This window comes from Chlamydotis macqueenii, chromosome 3 (genome assembly GCF_036417535.1).
Source record: "Chlamydotis macqueenii isolate bChlMac1 chromosome 3, bChlMac1.mat, whole genome shotgun sequence".
Classification (NCBI taxonomy): domain Eukaryota; kingdom Metazoa; phylum Chordata; class Aves; order Otidiformes; family Otididae; genus Chlamydotis; species Chlamydotis macqueenii.
In genome coordinates, this window is record NC_141558.1 from 37,844,678 (window position 1) to 37,865,433 (window position 20,756).

Consider the following 20,756-nt stretch of genomic DNA (forward strand, 5'->3'; position numbering starts at 1 on the left):
GGAACAACAGGCTCAATTCACCACAGAGCTCAGATTTCAGAGAGTTGGTAACGTACTCCTATTTGAAAGCAGTTAGCTCTCTACTTCTATCTTCATATTATTGGTCCAAGCAGGCAAGGAATATTTTTATTAAAACGTGTTAAGGGTTGTCAGAGGTAGTCACACTCACAGCAGAACTAATTTGCCACCGTTGGCTTTACCGGCACTTTTGTTTTAAAAGGTATTTTTAATCCTCCCCTTACTGATCTGAGGGCTTTGCTTTATGAACAGAAGAGCCGATTCCTGCCCTCAGCTTGCCAGTAAGTGCATGAGCAGCTCTAGTTCTTCTGTTTCAAAGTGCCTACCCTACCTGTTCACCTTCAGCCATCCCCGTCCTGCTCACTTTTAGTCACATAATCCTGGCTCCCCCCAGCTTTGCAAGTCAGTCCATTATAAAGCCGCTTATACTATTATGCATATCCCTGGAAAAAGGAGTAGCCTGACTGTCAGGTCAGCAGAGGCCTGGTAGTGAGCTGGGAACATCCTGTGCTTGCAGAGAAAGAGCCAGGTTCCAGTTCAGCCAGGCAAGAAGACGGAGATTGCAAGAACAGATGCTGACAGCGAGGTTTCTCTACCTCCCCATGAAGTTGCTCCAGCAGGGGCTGCTGGAGCCGCCTGCCCAGTAGCAGCAAAGTCTGGCTGAAGGTCCAGAAGATCACTGGATGGTTTGGAAGAGCTGCCAAAAAGAGGAAGAGAGGTATTAAACACTGGGGGAACTTGTTCATTTTAATCAAGTTTAAAAAAAAAAAAAATCATGACTTGATTGTAGGAATTACCCTTAGTTTAGAAGACTGATGAAACCATTGATACATACTTTTTTTTTCCAGGTCTTAGGATTAGAGAGGTGGCCATAAACACACCTCTGCTGCAGTAGGTACCAGGAATACATTACACCCCAGGATGGGACCTTAACTTAGTTCAATTACTTGATAATGACATTGTAACAGATCTAGGAGACTTTTACAATCCTAAAAAAGAAAACAATCAAAGAAAAAAAACCAAAAACACAAACAAACAGAAGTTCCCAAAATCAAAACCCAAAATCACAGGTGGTCCCCATGAACAGAGCAAACAACCACTGTGACTGAAAACAGCTCCACTCTACACCAATATTTCATTGTGCCATGCCAGAAAGCAAGAAAAACACATTTCCAGACAATAAATAGGCATTAGGTAGAAGAGAGTTCGTAAAACTTCTGTGGCTTGAGTCAGAAAGATATTTGCCTAGAAAACATGGTTTTGTTCATTTAGAACATTTAAATAATTAATAGTAAAAGCTCTTTCTTCAGTGAAGTGCTTCATCTGACATTCAACTGAATTTAGTCAAGTCTTCAGACTTTTGGTTCAAGCTTAGAGCTTTTACCTATCTAGAGTTTTCATTTCTGCTCATTACAATGAGCAACAGTGGTTTGTTCTGGTTTTGACCTGAAAGCAAGACTCACATTCTTCTCATTGGTCAAATGTTTATCTTTTATTTTAACCTCCAAAAGTTCATTATTTTTGTGCTTCATTAACTGATTTGAACAGCAAGAAAAAGGAATCTTAATTCAGCAGTTTTAGAAACAGAATACTGAAGGTCAGCAAAGACTACTTTGGATTTGCACATTACTTCAGTCTATTCAATTAAAAGTTTATACTGGAATGGTACAACATCACTACTCCACTGACAGCAAATCAGAGTAGCCACAATTATTATTTTTGTTGTTGTTAGAGCTCATTTGTGACCTATACTGGTAGAATAATATAGCCCATTCAATATTGATGTACACAGCCTGCAAAGTAGGCAAAAATCTTGTAGGCAAGCCTCCTGCCAAAGTTACAAGTGTGACTTTGGCATCTACATCAAGTTCAGTAAGTCAAACATGCTTTTTAACTTACCTGACTGGAGCAGCTGTAGATGAAGTTGCAAAAAGATCAACTGGAGGAGATGTATCAACAGTTTTCGCTGGAGTAGAACTAGGAGATGTAACAGTTGTGGCTGGAGAAGACTGAAGAAATATTTTAAATATACATTCAATATACCAGTATTTCTCCACAAACAACTCATGCACAGTTTCACATATTTTTTTTTAAAAAATCCAGTTTTGACATCAGGTCCTCTTATTGTGAGCTGTTCTCCACTTTGAGAGGATTTAAGGAAGACTAAGCTAAGTTTTTAGAGGGTGGTGGAGTTGAGAAACTCCAAGGTGACTCCACCTAGCAATGCCTCGCTCAAGAGGAAATGCCTATTGCATGCGTTCAGAGCACGGGCAGACACCAGCAGCCAGTCTCATACGAGGTTTAGTCCCTTAGGTTCAAGCTTGATCCAACACCTAGGCAACTAACTCAGAGATCTGTGATCTGAACTTGCCTTATCTGCCTTTTAAAATCACAATTAGAGTAACTAACAGCTCTTAGGTGTCAAATGATTCCCAGCAAGTTCCAAGAAAATAATCTGCTTCCCAGAAAACTGCCCCCTCTCAGTTTTAAGACCATCCTGGAGGTGGGAGGAACAAAATATTTTTGTAGACTTGTTTCTACATCTGTCAGACCCTTCGTTTTGTCCACTGAATGAACTATCTGTTAGTCCACAATAGCACCTTAGTACCCTAATCGTAGAAAAGGTGGGAGAACAGAAAAGTTAGAAGTGTGTAAATAAACCTTGAGGCCAAAGAGAATTTAAGAGCGATCACCAGTGCTGTTAAGTCCTTGCAAGATATAAAAGACAGCTCAGCCTACGATTTTGCTTCATTAGCTCCTCCAGTTCTAGATAAGGATATCTTAACTACGGCAAGGACAGACACCCAGGAGGGTATACTGCAACTCTTCTGTGTACTTGAAGACTCAAGTTACCTTGAATAGTGAAAATTTAATTCTAAAAGATACTATGAGCTTTATTGCAGCATCTCACACACTAGACATCCTTCTCCTAACAAAGGAAAACAAGTCCTATGTTCAGTACTGTTTGCCATTCCGACCACTTCCAAGAAAGAACAAGAAATGCAAATCTGAAGCAATTTTCATCTGAGTTCTGCTACTGCAATCCCATCATCACAACTCTAGCAGGAAACGGACGTAAGATTTCTAGGCTCTCGTCAAGGCTTCACTGAAGTTTGAGACTAGAGTGGTTCAAATTCTTCATATAAATCTGGAAAGAGGGGGTTACTTGAAGTTGTAAAAACACTTTGTGAGCCATCATGTTGTTCTCACCTGCTACTACAATATTGGACAAGGGAGTCAGTTTTTTAGTTTTTTTTAAACAGAGCTTTTTGGAAAGAAACTTGAGAGCTTTGCCTAGAATCAACCATTGAACTGTCTCCCTCAGTTTCAGAGGTTTCCACTGAGTTTTTCCTGCACAACACCCATTATTAGACACAGAACTATAGCACCCGGCAATGCTTCAGGGGTACCAGGAACTACCATTACTAATAGCCTAAAGTTCTTATCTGACACTCAAACCAAGACATTTTCACTAGCAACTCTTGCTTTAGATTAAGGTGAGCAGTTTCACTAATAAAGGTCAAGTCTGAAACTAGGTATATCAGATAAAAGCTTTCTTCCAGGCCTTTCACATGAATGTGGTTTTACAAGTCTGAACTTCCTCCTAAAGAGCTGCAAATGGAGAAAAGAATTTGGACAAGAAACAGTATGGAGCAGGTGTCTCACTGACCTGAGCATTTAAATTAAAAAAAAAAAGGGAAGCCGAGGAAAATATGTGTAGCTTTTGTGCTTTCACAAAACATGGACATCAAATTGTGGCAAAGCTGCTAAGCATCCTACATTGGTACAAGCACTACAGCCCTTCAGACCAGTGAAGGGTTTTCATGGGGCCACTATTTACGAGGCCATTAAAAGATGCAATTTTGTCAATTAGGTAGGGCCTAGGTGGTGAAGTCTAAAAAGCCAATTAGGAGATGGAAATGTAAGTCTTATGCCCTTAAGATATTTTAAAGCATATCACCTGAACAGATTTCACTAGTACAGCAATTGGCAGCATTTACCTTGCTCAGAGGAGAAGGAGCCCCAGATCTAGAAAAAAAACGGGGTTTTCAGATAAGTACACTTATGGAAACTACATTTCTGGTCATCAAAACTCCTGCAAAAAGACCAAAAACTAAGCACAACAGCTTTCTGAAGATCTCTACAATTGCATGCCCTCCCCATTTCTCAAACTTCCATGTGCCACTTTAGACAAGGAACACAAATTTTTACTTCAAATCTGAAATGACTCTTTTAAGCTAATTGGTATCACAAGATTATTTTGCCTTTTAAATAAACTCTATTTAATGGAGGAAAGGCAGAGATGCATGCAAGTGTCTTACGCTAGGGTCTACAGGAGCCAGTAGGAAAGAGTTACTGGGGCAAGATGTCACCATATCATAAAATCATGCAACAGCAGCAGAGTAACACCAGTACAGAAGCAATTATCTAATGTAAGTCTTCTCAGGATGTGTCAATGAATTTTCAGTCTACTGTTCTTTTAAAGAAAGTCAGAGTTACTTTAAACAGCTCGCTGGAAAGTCCAAGCTGAACGTTCTCCCACATGCAAGAAAATCAGAATAACACTGACAGAGCCCTAACCGTAAGTTAAAATCTACATCAGTGCATTTGCTTACTTTCATTATTATGAGCTATGAAAATACTGCTATGTATTTTTAGAGCTGCTTTGATCTAAGAGATGAAAGGAGGAGTTGAAGTTAGAACTGCACAACTATTGAACTAGCATTCATCCTATAGGTTACTTGAATTGACTAAGTCCTAGGAGCCGTAGAACTGATTAGAAGATCTGGATCTAAGACAGAAATGACTAAAAATAATTTAATGACTATATACAAAAGCAAGCAACAGTTTAGATAAAAATAGGTATCTTCTTTAAATTGTAGGTGTTCAAGCCATCTTAAGAAAACCATAATCATATCTGCATGCAACTGATATGTGAATATACGTACTTACCCTTCGCTAAATTGCAAGGAAAGCAACAGTAAAAGAGAAAACACAGGTTTAGCTTAATTCTTCCTAGACTTAGCCATGACAAGTATCTAGTAAAAAGATGCAACGCCATTAGAAAACAAAAAAAAAAATGTTTTAGCACAAAAGTCCTAGCAGCAACAATCCCTTCCAGGAGGTTTCCATAGCTAATTTTACTTCATTTTGTAAAGTGTCTAGTTATTCAGTGTGTGTGTCTAGTTATTCAGTGTGTCATTTCCCCCACCCCCTAGTAAGGAAGGGAAGGAAGGAGAGAAAAAAAAAAAAAAAAAAAAAAAAAAAAGAGTTGCCATTAAGATGACTTTGTAAGGGAAAGGAAAAGCCTAGTCTTACTACAGCTTCTTTTCCCGCTAAGTGACAAAAGTTGGTTTGGGGGAGGCAAACTTAACTATCAGCTACTCTCACATTGTTACTACTATGTGTTGATACATGGTACAACATATATACCTACTTGTTGCCAGGCTTTTTTCCTTCCAGTGAGTTTAGATGTTGCTCAAGGGTTTCCATGAGACTGCTAGGAGCCTTGAAAGCAAAGAGAAAGATACGCTTCTAAACACACTGCATTGACCTAACGATCCTTTGAAATCCAGCACCGTGAAGTCCACCATGTGCATGCTCATGTTATTTTATTTTCACCACTGTGAAAATAGTGATTTCTATGCTACAAGTATTTTCACATGGTTAATTTTAAGAGTAACAAGTTCAAGGTCATCCTTTCAGCTTTGCTTTTAGTCAGACCACCAACACTTCTTTCATAACCAGAGGACTAGATAATATTTGCAATCTAAACAAAACAAATTAAAAGTCTTTTCCAATGCCCCCAAAAGCAGTTACCTTTGGTCCAAGACTCCCAACATCAAAGTCTTAGTTACATCTTCTCAAAACAGTGGCCAGGCACAGGTTACTGAGCCCAGCAGCCAACTCAAAATTGGGAAGGATTACTGTTTTAGATATCTACAAAAGTAAGCTTTTGCAAGCCTCCTTGATCTTAGGTTTTATTTTAAGCAACCTTTCTGTGGTCAGGCAATACCCCCAGGCATGCACTTGTTGTTACAACAGCAGATAGGAAAAGTAGTCGTAAATGCAAGTCACAGTGTGCTTAGCTACTCCAGTATAAAAGTGGGGTCCAGATAAGTAGACTCCTACAAGACAAACAAGCAAGGAGGAAACCGTTGAGAGATATAGTAGCACGTAATAATCAAGTGTTTAATCAGGGTTACTGGTTCCTCAATGGTACCATCTTTAAATAGGGAATTCTCTTTATCAGTCTCTTTCAGATCAACCACAATTCCTAACAGCAACACTTAGAGCTTTTCATAAATCATATCTTTAATTTCAGGGTATACACCCTGCATCAAAAAGTCAGCTTGCAATGCTTGAAAACAGACTATCCACTGCTCATATGTACCATATGCTGAAAACCAGCTGGCTGGCTAAATGAGATGTTTCAGGATGCTGAGTACTTGCTAGTACCAATGCACATGCACTTACAGTGTCTGCATATTAATTTTGGCGTTAAAACTGAGCAATAAAGTAATTTAACAAATGCAGAAATTTTGAATGCTCAAAAAATCCTTAAATGATGGTTTGAGGTCAAATATGTCCCAGGCACATACGCAATGCAGAATCATCTTAACCATTGCTGCTATTTTATAGACATATTTATTCTTTTTCAACTAATTCAAACACAAGAAAGAATTTGGTTAAATACAATTGACTTATTTACAGGAATTCTCCAGTAGTATGAAAAAGATGAGCAAAGGCTCTCATTTGTTAAAAAAAAAAAAAAAAAAAAAAAGATTCAGACTTCTAGGTATCCAAAATGTCTGCATTATAAGTTGTGCCTACTTAAACATGTAAGCACAAAACTATGTTAAAAAAAAATCCATTATTATTTCCTGTTACCAGTAACTCCTACACACTTCAAATAGATTTCCAATATATTATTCACAGGCTTCTTTAAAGCCAACAAGGTAATATGAAATTCATCTACCAAACAGAATTCACAGAGGAAGCTTCAGGAAATTTCTACCCAGATGCTACAATTTGGAAATCAAATACTGACTGGTACCCAGTTTGCAACACTGAACATTGCTTAATTTATTCTAGTTACTGCTTTAACATTAATCTATCAGTCAGTTTCGTGGTGGAACCTTAGATATGGGCCCCCACTAGCTATTTGAGGCTGAAGTGCAATACTTTAAGAATTGCTAATAAATAAAAATGAGCCAAGCTCTTCAGCTGCCAAGATGCCTCCTCGGCTTCCAAAACACTGCAGCCAAACCTAGAAATTCCAAAGATGACAGCTATCAACTTGTATTTCAGTACTGTGACCACTTTTTTGGACTTACAGGGTATGAACACACATCAAGTGTCAACACAACCAATTTCTTGTTGAATACTACTGACTATTGCCGTGGCTTGCTTTAGGAATTTAAGTATACCATTGATATTATATACAGTTATATATTACTTATTAGCCGAAACTCAGTTTTATTATTCACCTGTTATGTATTTCTCACTGAAATACACTGCCTAGGTGTTACACACCATCTACAGCATGATGCAGCAAGCAAGTCCCAAGCAGCCTTTAGGAGAACGCAGCTATGAGGGACTAGAGAAGATCACTGAAGTGGTCAGGCAGTTGGACTAGATGATCATTGTAGATCCCTTCCTGCCAAAGGAATGACCCTATTCTATCATAAAGCATTGGCTCATGAGGTGAAGGGGACTCTCCGGTAGCAGTAACTAAGGTGCCACTGAGCAAGTGCAGCACTGACTGATGATGCAGAACAGGGCTTGCACAGTCTCAGCAGGCAGCCTTCACAGGAGGCTGACGCAACGCAAGCAAAAGCAGATAAAAGTGCTACAGGAATTTAGAAAGCATATTTCATTAACTAAGCTTAAGGTGAGTTGTTCTGGTTCAAGGACTTAGTTCATGACTGACTGGACCTTGTTACAGAAGAGTCCCTGAGGTACAGAGTTGGGTGAACACACTGCTTCAGCTATTTCAGAATTGGGTTTGGTATTCCATATGCTGCTGGAAATCTAAGCTTCCTCTGCTGAAAGAGTGGCCAGGCTTCACAGTCTCATAGCACCTGAAACCCACAAAGATTAAAACTCTCCATCTTCACATCATGTCTGACTTTCAGACTTTTTTTACTGGCTTTTTTAACCAAGAGGACCACTATTCTGATGCTGATTTAAACCAGGCTTTCAAGAGGCTTTCAAAAAAAGTATACATTCATACTTTATGTACACTTAGGATTTACAACAGTTAAGCAGTTTGGGCTGCTCTTCTGTTCCAATTTTACTGGCATCAAAACTGCCACGAATGAACTCTTCAGCACGGATCTCTTCCTCCAAGTAAATACCCTTCTCACATTAAACGCAAAGCCAGGCTCCCAGGCCAATTTGCAAGTGATACCGAAAATGGACCAGCACAATAGAATTTAAGCAGCTACAGCATAAGTAAATTTTGATGTTAAAAGTTTTGATGAATACTGATAGAGAAGTTCAGCAATGAGATCACAACCTCTGCATTAAAACTTAAAGTACACTGTACCTAGACCAAGGCAGTAGTGCTAGTGCTGCTCTGAATTTTATCTCTGGACCAAGACACTGTCAGGTAGAGATTATGAAACAAGTCACATCACAATCTCTACACGGTCTGTCATCAAAAATGAACTTCAGCTACAAAGCTGCAAAAATCTGTCTGTCCTAGTTTCAGCAGGGATGAAGTTAATTTTTCCTCTCAGTAGCCAGTGTGGTTTGCATTTTGTATGTGAAGAATGCGGATAAAAACACTCTGATGATACGAGTTGTTGTTAATGAGACCAAGGACACTGGCTGGCTTTCCAAGTCTCATTAAAGTCTCGTTAATGTGCAGATGCAGGAAGCTGGGCAAAAGACAGACAGAATAATTGATCCAAACTGGCCAAAGAGAGTATTCCATGCCATAAACGTCATGCTCAGTACATAAGTGGGGGTTGCCCATGGGAGGGGGCATCCATGTGGGTATCCATTCGGGCACCCTTGGCATCCTAGCTTCTCTCTTGCTTGCTGGCATCGTTCCTTCTACCTTGCTAGCTTGCTCTCCCCTCCTTTGCTTGCTGCTCGGTGTCGTTCCCGTGATCGCTGCTCGGGCTGCATCGGTCATTCGGACATCAGGTGGTGAGAAATTGTACATTGTTCATTTTGTATATTTTGTATATCCTTATATTCTGAATATCCTTATATTTTGTTATCTTTGTAGTTACAAGTATTTTAGTAAACTGTTTTTATCTGAACCCACAAGTTTTCCTTTCTTCCCAATTTCTCTCCCCTGTCCTGCTGGGTAGGGGGAGGGTGAGTGAGAAATTGTGTGGTGACCCGGGCTAAACCACCACACTGTCCTTAGCAAGGAAAGAGCAAAACAGTCTACCCTTCAACTACAGGTTGGAAGTCATAATGAAAGACATTGTTTTAGTTACATTGGTCTTCAAAAATAGCTTTGGGCAGTTCCTATTTGCAAGTTGGGAGGGCTTTAAAATGTCAGGTGGTATGACTTCCTACTAACATTCACATTCCTGGTGTGCTTCCTAATTACAGAACTTTCAGTTATTACACAGATCCAAAAAGACTACAAGAGGAGTTTACCTGTGTAAGATCAGGGATATCACCTTTGTCAATTCCAACTTGCTGTGGATATAAAAGAGATAAATGTAAGTGTGTTATTACACAGCAGCAGGCACTAATTTTGACTAGAACTGTGGTACACTCTCTTCAAACTATAATGCCCTTCATCTTTAGAAAAAGACTACAAAGTTAGCAAGTGCAGATGCCCATCTTTCCAGTAGCTACTTTCAACAACATGCAGTAGTCTTTTTTTTTCCTACAAATTAAATATCAATTTAAAAAAAAAAAAAAAAGAAAAAAGAAAAGGGAGTTTGATTCCACCCAGGTAAAGTTCATACTCCATACTGCAAGTCAGATAGGGCTTTCTGGTCATATACTTTTGTTTCAGAGGACAGCATTAGTGAATTGCCAAACACAGAATATCCAGATACCTGACTATCCTAATAAAGTTCTCAGAAATTCAGCCAGTGAGCAAATCCTCGAAGACATCACTTAAAAAAAATCCTAAAGCTCAAGTTACTTTGTTGTTCCACCCTTCCCTCCCAGCATTTCAAATACAGCAAGATGTGTTTTAAGCCTGCAATCTTCTATTAGGTGTCCTGTTGCTTCACTGTGGCTCTCCAAAGTGCCTGTTGGTTTAGCGTTTGCAGATGAACAAGCTCCACTGCAGCTAGTAATCCTGAAGTATAGTCACTATAATGCCTATCCTGCAAAGCTACCCTTTAAGCGTCTAAAGCATTTCACTCCCTCAAGTTCAACTTTCATATCAGACATTACGTGCCATTTGAGAGTCTAGCAGGCTCATTCATCAATAGTTAAGCAAATTAGCAAAGAAAAAACTTTTTATTCAGCTCATTACTGCTGTCCATTATAATGAAGCATGAAATATGGAAAACGTGCATCTTGTGCCAAGGAGCCAACTACCTCAAATGAGACCCCAGCAAAAGAATTAATTAGCCATGTAATATTTGTATTATCCACATAAGAGTAATGGCAAGGACCAAAACCAGGAAAATCTGACATTTCAGTTAACTTGTAGTTGGCTGCAAAGACTTCAAAAGCAGACTTATAAAACCATTACACTTTTATTCCTAATTGCTCTATCTTCCTCTGGCATTCAACTCTGCCCTAAAAGCATGCATTTATTACAGCATTTCCAAGAAATATTGATACAGTTGACATCATGTCACTTGTTACATTACCAGGAAAGTGGAGGCTGGCTGCACAGTAGAGACATGTGGAAGTCCTAAGCAGGGCTGAACTAGCTCAAGAGCTGAACAAGCAGATCCAGGAACTTTGAAACTAACTCACATTTATACACAGTGAGTCAGATGCTTAACAAGTGCAATTAATATTTTATATAGGTGCTAAAAAAAAAAAAAAAAAAAAAAAAAAAATCACAAAATACTGAAGTGCCAGACTCCAGAAGACTGGAAGTCACTTACCTCTGCAACTTTAAGAAACTCTGATACTCTGGTCATTCGAGTAAGAAATCGTTTGTAGATTTCAAGAGCATCTTTACATTGTCCCTTTTTCATTTCAAAAAATTTCTCTAAAGAAATAATTTGGCAAATTTCAGTTAGGATATCTTACATTAGGTCTGCATTAATCAGCAACTCTAGTTTTCAGGAAAATCACGTTTCAATAACATTGCACTCCATTAACATTTTTCTCCTTGGACACTAATCTAGTGGTGTTCCTAGTCCTTAGTAGAAGCTGGGCTTGCTGAGCTGCTGAAGAATTATATAGACTGGAAAATTGCATTCCAACCAGCCATAGCATTGTGTGAGATGTAAATCAGGTTTTTAAAGATAAAAAGTAAGCAGATGAAGTAGCTACCTAAGTTAAAACTCAAAGTAATTAAGGATACTTAAACATATATTAATGTATCCTCTCCCAAGCTGTCTTCACTGCAAAGAAGAATACCTTTGCCACTGGAGAGGCTCTCTAAAGTCGGTTCATGTCCATTATCAAGCACAACTGCCACATATTTCAACCTGAACTTATGCTTTAAGTAGCAGCAGATAGCGAAATCTCAATCCAGTTGTTATGCCAAACACATTTGTATCTGCTCCATAAGCTTCCCATGCCTATAGTTTCAGTTAAAACACCTGGGACTTACTTTTACACTGTTAAAAAGCACTGCAACATGGATACAAAAAAAACCCCTGTCTGAGCTTTACAGCTCATGAGCATCTTTTTGCCTGTCCAATCTCTGTAATGTCTCTACTTCTTCTCATTGTAGTTGCAGATACAGTTTTAGGTCAGTCATGCTGGCCAAGCAATCTCAGCTTTTAGCTGTCTTGATCGACCAGCTGAAGCGCTCACAAGTTTTAATAGTTGAAGCTCATCTTCTACAGAGTCAGTTATATTTCTTGCAGTTTACAGCAACTCCTGGTTTTAGGCTTCATAGCAAAGCCTTTTGCAGGGACAGCTTAAGGTGTGTTATGCTGGTGATCACACCAAGCTGTTTGAGCTTCAGGATGCGCTCACAGCCTCCTAAAGATTTTGTAGGCTAACGGTAGATATGGTTCTGGAGGGGATCCAGCTTTGGCAGTCACGCTTTCAGACACATGAGTAAATGTTATTCGGGAGTATATTACTTCATACAAGGCCATCACATAGCATATATAACAGAAGAATCTGAGCATCTTAAAAACACAATCAAAGAGCAAAAGTTGCTTTGCTAATCTTGCAGGACATATTATGGAAGCTCACATAACACTGTACGTTTCTTTAGGCACAGAAATGCTCGGTATCTTTAAGTGGATTTCTGTACAGTTTTAAGGGCATATGACAATCCAGCCTCAGACGAACACTAATGTAAGAGGTTATGGCTTAAAGTTTTGTCGCTCTTCAGAACAGGATAGTCAAGAAAAATGTATTAAGTTTTAATTAAAATCAAGTTAAAAAGAAAAAAACTGAAGCAGATCTGGAACTCATTTTTCACTTGCTTATGGTATGTGAGATACAGACACTGGGTTACTTACCTAGTAAGTTAATAACCCCATCATTGTAGCAAGCAAAAAGTTTGATAAGATCTTTAAACAGAAGCATGAATGCAGCATTTATGACACCATTTGTCAGTTCATTCGGATGAACCTTCAAAGAAAATACCAGTTATTTACAGCAGATTTACTGAATGCAATCAGAAGTTTTAGCTTGCACCAGGTATCTGATGCTGTTATAGAATCAAGCACTGAATAGAAACTTCCACACAAAGAAACTGAACAAAGGTTTCTGTTAGCAAACCAAGGACTGCTTTCTTTACCACTCCACTACAGTAGAGGAGTATCTCCATCAACAGTAAACATCTTAGTCTTGAATTCTTCTCCTATCACATAGGTGGAAAGTAGAGATGCTATTAACAAAGCTTTGTTGAAACTGGACAAAAGATGTCAGTCCATTCACAGCAGAGCCTCAGTAGTCTACTAGGTAATACAGTTAGATTAGTGACATCAAGACCCTTCCAGTTCTCACATTAACATGTTAAGATTGGCAGAAAATAAGTGGTTATTTATGAAAAGATCTTTGTCTTATAAAAAAATAAAATCTCCTCTTCCAAGACTATTATTATAATTCCTATGCTATTTAAGTAACAAAAACACACCAGCAAGACATGCATTTTTAAGGCTTTCCTCTGAACACTGTAGTGGGCCCAGCCTTCCATCTGTGAATGCATCCTTCTGCCCACCAAGAACAGAAGAACTTCAGGATGGATTCCTTCACAGACCTCTTTGCAACATTACACCATACCTCCTACAACAACTGACTCCTGTTTTTATCCTTAAGGCAGATAAACAATTCCATCAACATTCATAATATTATTACATTATAAATATATTGTGGACGCTTATTTCTATGAATAGTCTAGATTAAAGTTTATCCAATTCAGTTTACAGCTGAAAACCAGATGAAGGTTTAGAGGAAGCCAAACAATGTGCATGTGTTATTTTAATGGCTTTTTCTCTCCCCTTAAAAAGAAGTTGGCTGCCAAGAAACAGCAAAAAAGATCCTTCAGTCTCTTTGCTTTGTCCATGAAACTCCAAGCCCTAAGTCAGCATTCCTCAAGAGCCCTCATTTCCCATGCTGTTCCCCTACCCTTCCTAAAAAAAAAAAAAAAAAAAGTAGAATCTGCACATTTTGTACATATAGGAAAGGGCCATCCTTCACCTCGCTCTACCTCAATGGGATACTGAAAAGGGGATTTTTTGCCCACATAATGGGATGATCAGTAGAGCATTACCTACAAAGGCAAATGTTTTAATCACAATACAGCATTTGTAAGTCACTGCCCAGTGTTAATGCTGGGTCAACTTCAATACCTACATCAAATTCAAGTAGTGCATCAATTTGTTCCTGCAATACTGGCATACTCTTCAGGAGCTTTTCAGGAGCCATTGTTCTCATTACACCATCAGCTCTGCAAGAGGGAATACAGATTAGAATCCATAGTGTTTCCCCTTTCCCTCTCCCCAAACCAATTTGTTGTCTAAATTTAAGCTTATGCCGCTATAACCCATTTCAAACATTTGGAGCACTGTCTGATTCTCCTGCTTCCCACAACATCATAAGAGCTGGCATGGAAAATACTTCATCCAGCCACTCTCCCCGTCAGCAGGCAAAGAAGGGTTTTGTGTTAGAGTGATGAACGTAAGAGATCGATGTCTTTATGGAAAGAAGACACAGAGTTTAAAAAACGTGACAAGAAATGCTGTCATGGAAATACTTTGAGAACTGATCATCTTTGTGCATTGAGTTTGTTATGAATAGCTAATGACAACTCATTGGTAAGAGAATTTTTTTAATGATGTGCCTGTGGTCACTGAAGACAAAAAACTCTATAGGTTGGGGTTTTTCCCATCAGGTGCCACAATATATGCATGCCAATTCAGTGACAATTTAAATCACGGTGATCTTCACTTAGAGCTTTTTTGCTCAGTATTCCTGGGTACTAATTAATTCCATTACTCCTTTATAGCACTTCCACTGACTTTGACCTGCCTTATCAGTCCTGAATCATTACTCCAATGGGATCACACAGCAGTCATGGATGTGCAGCATTCCTCAATTGCTGCTCATTGTCTTATAGGAGTCTTCATGCATGCTTATTTTTACTTCCAACTATTACAAACCTGCACAACCACCATTATGTATTGTCCCATTCTGGCCACTGACAGGAACAGCATCTCCTCTCGGAGAATGCATACCACCATTTTCACTTGTTCTGTGCTATACTATGAGGCACCACCTTGTTTTGAGCACCAGAAACAATGCACATAAAAAGCCTTTCCAGGAATATATAGCAAGATAGGAACAGAAGTACTCCCAGCAACTCATGTTTATTTAACATGAAGTGTTTGAAGTCACTAGGTAACAGAGGGAACTTAAGATGATAGCACTACAGCAGCCTGCTGGATCAAAGCTTGTCTGAAATGCCAATCCAACTAGCTACTAGTCTTCATGTCAAAAACTTCTTTATGATTTGTATTCCAGACAGGTTTAAGAGATAACTACTTTGGTCCTCACTGTGGGAATGGCATCCAGCTACACAGCAGTTTGAGAAGCAGGAAAGTCTGGCAGCGATGCCTGCATTAACAGCTCAGAATCCCAAGCTGCAGAATACACTGGAACCGCCAGCACGATCTCGTATGCAACTCATGATTAGCAGGAGCATGTTTAGCATGAAGTCAACTAAGCTGTACCTTAAGTGGTGTTAAGCTACTTGCTATGTTGTCTGTGCTTCATGAGATAATCTGGAGCCATTAAAGTCCCAGTTACGGAAGTCAGAGACCAAATAAATGTTCTGATAAATATCAACATACTATGAGTTGGGTTAACTTTAAAAAAAAAAAAAAAGAAAAAAGAAAAATACAGTCCTTGTAGGAAATAAAACCAGCAGCTTACAACCTTATTCTGTTCAATTTGTAACAGTTTTCTACGTTGCCTGCTAAGAACTTCAGGTGCTCACTTCAGTTTTCCTTTGTAACCAGTCATCTTTCTCAGGGAAAGCGTCTGGAGAGCAATGAAACATTCTAAATATAGTTTCAGGGTGTTTCCTTCTCCAAATCCTAAACACAGTTTCACTGCAGCACAATTTAGTAAGTCAGATTTAACACTTCGCACAAAAAGCTCCCAGTTCTGCAAGGGACCTTACTTCAGTCTTCAGTATTTGTCTCACTATCCACAGTCTTTCCTCTCCTCCTTGTGCAGTTTTTAACCTATTACAAATACGTAAGAAATCCAGACATTCTGGTGTTTCATTTTGGCTAAACAAATAACATATGAACTAAGTCACTGAGACACCAAAATTAAGTGTAACACCACAAACAAGATTTTTACAGGTCACGAAATCGTATCAGTTTACACATGTAAACTTTGCTTACCCTTTCTTCACTCTCGCAAAGTCGAACGCCATTTGTCTGTAGGAAAACGCTTTTTCATTCAAATATCTACTATAACGCCTTATAAAGGCGGACATGTCATAACCTGCAAAAAACAGTTATATGTTTTACATTTAATTTTCATGCTTGTTTGGAGTTCTGTGGTAAACATCAATATATAGTCAATAGGCCCTAAGGGTATGTGATCTCTGTTGCACTAGACAACCACACGTACGGAAGAGGCATCATGAGACATCTTCCAGCTACTGAAGAAAAAGCAGTAGTGCTGCACCAAACCTGTCTACTACTGTCCTCTGCTTCCAACAGATTCATCCAAGGCACCAGTGGCATGGTTCCTCGGGAAACCTGTTAGTGGCAGTTACATGGTAACATCATTTGATGGTGAAAATGATTACCCCTCTATTAATGGGGAAAAATGTCAATTTAATAAGAAGTTTATACTTAACTGGCACATGACTTCAATGATAAAGATAGTAGCAGTGTTTAAGTGGAAATCTATTTTACATATCTCAGTCCCTCCAGCTCTTACACCAACCTTCAAAATTCCCCTGACTAGGTTTACCAGAACAAAGAAATTATGATGCCATTCACAGAGATTAGTGCCTTCTTTCAGCTGTTACACCAGAGACCTTCAAGGCATACGATACTGTACAAGCAGCCTCAAACTTAATTGACCTTCAAGCCTGCAAGACTTCTGAACAGTTAGTATTACAGTCTATCCTTCAGGTATTTCTTTCAAAGTTTCTTCCTCTAAGCTATAGGAATGTGTGCAGAAAGCAATTCATTCTCCTCTTCAGTACAAGTCCTTTTTTGCTACCTTTGTTAAAATCCACGCCCCTTGACTTAATCATTGCCTGTATTTTTCCTTAATGTCTCTCAACAGTAAGTATCTCTGCCAACTCAGGCTTAACACTACCAACTCTGATGCCTCCTTATCTATAACACACTGTTGTATTATCTATCAAGTGGCAACTTCAATTTAAAGAAAGTGGCAAAGAACAAAAAAGCATGCATTTAACAAAATTCATTGTGGTCAAATACCAGTATCTTTGAACACACACAGCATGTTTTGCTTAGACAAACACAGTTTTAATATTTGTCCAGCTTTGTTCCTGCCCTGTGTTACCACTTCTAAAAGATGCTCACATCTTTTTGGTGTCACATGCCTCCATCAAGAGACAGAGTAACATGGCATTGCTTCAATCTTGCCCACTATTGTAGTATTCCTGCATTCTGCATACAGTCTACAAATATTCTCTGAAATTGTAGACTCTGTATAAAGCTGCAGCATTATAAGTTTTCTCACTTTTCTAGAAGAGCTACCATGAAACAAGCTTTTCCTCTGTTAAGTCAGGGAACAGGAAAATACAGTAATAATTCCACAGTCAAAAGCAGAAAAAGCAGACTTTGTAAGCTTTAGAGTGAACAACTCTTTAATTTCTGCCTAGATCTTTCTAAATTCACTAATCACAAAATCAGCTAGTTCTTTTGATGCTGCCCTTCTCCCCAAAACAAACACTTACAGGCCATTCCTAAAAAGTGCAGTGTCCCCAAGCAACCAAATTACCATTTAAGACTGAGTTAAAAAAAAAAAAAAAAAACAAACACCTAAATGGAAAGCTATCCATTTCATCTTTAACTCCCATAACAGTTAAGTAGACAGTTGACCCAGCCCAGATTTCAGCCAGCACTTTTTAAGGGAGTTCGAGAGTTTCACCTTTTGAGTAAAAGTTTTGCAGGAACTGAGACATATTGTTCTGAAGTTGTGCAGCAGTTCACATGAGCTCCTGTATTCATTAAGTACTTATAAAAAGGCTTCAGTAGCACATTCTTATGTTATTTGCATCTTATGAATGAAGGAGCAGATTAACAATAGTATCTTATTCAGAATCTTGTTAAGATTATAGACATGAGTAGGCTTACCATGAGATCCACTTTTGTCCAGAAAATTGCTGAGATTGAACAATGTGTTTCTAGATGCCAGGTACTGAATAAATCTCTGCAAGACAAAGTTACTTTCTTATCACAGGCTGTATCTGATGGCTTTGTACCTCCTAGCACAAAGATTACCGGTCTACATGCAGCATACAAACATGAAAACCTAGATTTTTGTCTTAGCCTGCAGTACCTTCCTTAAAACCTTTTTCATCCATTCAGATTAATTACATTTAGCCTGAATCTCTACTAAATATCCTACTGTACACATAAAAACAGATTGTGTGCAAAATACAAACTAGATTGTGGAAGGAGCAATAAAAATGGTTAATTCTCAAAGAGATTTGAGGAAGTACAAGATTTATCTGCTTACAGAGTGGCATGTCCAGGCTAGTCCCAGACTTTTCAATCCAGCAGCCCCCAGTTTCAGCCAAGCTGAGGGTCTGTTTTAGTAACAAGCAGTCCCTGTACTTGATGTGGGGCCTAACTGCCTGAAATAGTTACAGAAAGCAAATCAGAATATTGGCCAAAACTTGGAACAGAAAAATACAACAGGAGTGAAAATTTATACTGTGACATTGGAGAAGTTCATTGCATGAAAACACTTTATATACAGCCAGGAAGGAATTGTTTCAATTATGACAAAGCTTTTTAAGCTTTTTGCTTTTACACAGACATATCAGTCTATACAGGTCAATAAAAAGCAAGGACAAGGAAAACACAATCCAGCAGGCTATCGAGCTGAATTTACAGTGCTAGGAAGATTTTAACACTCATGCAGAGAGGGCAGCGATTTGGATGGCAGTACACATGTGCCAGAATATCAACTTTGATTCTAGTCAAAAAGTCTCAGGTAGTCTTTAATCGTGCACAGCTCTGTTTTCAGATAGCGCATAAATGGCCAACATCCTGGAACAAGCTGCTGCTTGCTCTTACGCTACGGATTTGTAAGTGAAGATACAGATAATCGGCATGTCTCCAACCATGTTGTTAAAGGTAAGTTTGCTCCTCATCAAGAATCATTCTTGCCCTTTGTTCTCCGCTCCTTACTGGTTCAGAAGAGATACCTTTGCACTACTAACATTTTTGGCTTGGAGTTTGCTTAGTGCCAATGCAATCTCAAGAGAAAGCTGATTGCACTTACCTCATTGCCATGAACCATTAGATGATGTGTGGTAACTAAGGCTTTGAATACAACCACCCAGCTACTATTTGTTGCTCGCTCAAAAAGCGTATCAGCCATCTGAGGAATATTGACATTTGTTTCATTAGTTGCTTGGATCAAGTCTGTAAGAAAAAGAAAAGGAAGGTGTTAGGTGCTACAAAGATGAGAAAGTTTGCAGCATGGCCAAGCTCTCAGCCCACCAGACTGCAGGCCATGGTTGTAACAAACAGTAAGTTCAGTGCTTACATTCCACAACACAACCCAAAACTGAGATCATATTGGTACATGCTGACAGCAAAACTGGTCTGATTCTTTTTCCAGCAGTACTAGCTTTCCTGAGCTACATCCCAATCTTTCTTCATCTTCATCCCATAGGAAGTTAGGGTGCACAACATCACATGACTTTGCTGCTTGCGGGTTTTCAAGTTAATTGTGGCAGTTCGCTACCTCTGGGTTAGATAAATAAGTATTATTGAATTCTTCCCTTACAGGCAATATGTCAAGCACACTGAACCCAGTCAAATCAGCAAAAAGAGGTATCACAAGAAACAGAAACTCTGTTTCATCAGTCATCTCAGAGGTCAGAGTTTCATGAGCATGCTACAGAACACCTCCTGGAGCTTCTACAGACCTAGTCAGCAGAAGAGTGCATTCAGGCATGCATTAAGATCTCTTCAACACCAGGAAAGAAGGCAAGGATAGACATTAGTTTATACTGAAGAACAGTAAGTCTTCCACAAGCAACTGTACCTTAGATAGAAGACATAAAACATTAGACTGTCTCAGGGAACAAGAATAAAATACAGCTCTGTGTCCTGTACATTAGGAAGGTGTAGACTTGCACAGGAGAGTACATGAAATTAAGTATTTAAATCATAAACAGTAGTGAAGCATGCTTACCACTAACATCTATATCCCATATCTACTGATTGGATCTTTGATTTACTATATCACTTATTACCTACAGACCCTTTCTAGGCAGCCAGCAATGACCCTGGACAAGCTATTGCCTATTTTTGAGACATAGTTGGAAACTGCATATTGCCATTGCATGACCAAAGCCTGTGCGATGTCAGACACACCTCTAAGCAAGACTTCAGAAGATGACTTCAAGCAACACAAAGAGCACAAAACACAGACCTAATTGTAGGGCTCAGGCTTAAAGTTTGAAGACCTAAGTAGAAAAAGTTAAAAATTAAAAAGATTAACTACTAGACTGAGGATTATCTGTGTTACTAATTAAAATACTCATCTTTTACTTTTCCTGAGAGGAAAGTAATATTTGTTACTAATTTTCCACATATTTCTTTCCCCCTGATAGACTACAAGTGTTCATCCAACTATCCAAGTCATTCAGTGATGACAGACAGTCTACCCTAGAAGAAGAGAGGCTATTCTGTGACTGATCCTTGCACACCTAAACTATGTGAGCCTGCTGTAAACATGCTACAGGAGTTCAGTCCACCTGGGCAGCAGGGTCATCACTTTACAGACTTGCTTTCCTTCCCTAACACAACCCTATAAAATGGAGGGCATTTATGTTGCTAACAGTGGAAAGTCAAGGTTCAGTGTGAAACTACTGATTCTGCCTCTTGCAGGGCAGAAAAAGTCCAGAGGACAGGTCTATCTCA

General features: G+C 38.9%; 1 protein-coding gene across 3 annotated transcripts in view; it reads right to left on the reverse strand.

The window, feature by feature from the left end:
- SNAP91 (synaptosome associated protein 91) overlaps window positions 1-20,756 on the reverse strand; it is a 71,103-nt gene that overhangs the window by 31,350 nt on the left and 18,997 nt on the right. For all 3 annotated transcript variants that reach the window (XM_086743781.1, XM_086743779.1, XM_086743780.1), the window contains exons 3-13: window positions 19,105-19,247; window positions 17,949-18,024; window positions 16,008-16,110; window positions 13,951-14,044; window positions 12,612-12,723; window positions 11,067-11,173; window positions 9,643-9,684; window positions 5,456-5,526; window positions 4,020-4,047; window positions 1,918-2,027; window positions 615-715 (exon numbers count right to left, since the gene is read on the reverse strand). In XM_086743781.1, coding sequence (XP_086599907.1) covers window positions 615-715; window positions 1,918-2,027; window positions 4,020-4,047; window positions 5,456-5,526; window positions 9,643-9,684; window positions 11,067-11,173; window positions 12,612-12,723; window positions 13,951-14,044; window positions 16,008-16,110; window positions 17,949-18,024; window positions 19,105-19,247 — 987 coding nt within the window. The remainder of the gene's footprint in view (window positions 1-614; window positions 716-1,917; window positions 2,028-4,019; window positions 4,048-5,455; window positions 5,527-9,642; window positions 9,685-11,066; window positions 11,174-12,611; window positions 12,724-13,950; window positions 14,045-16,007; window positions 16,111-17,948; window positions 18,025-19,104; window positions 19,248-20,756) is intronic.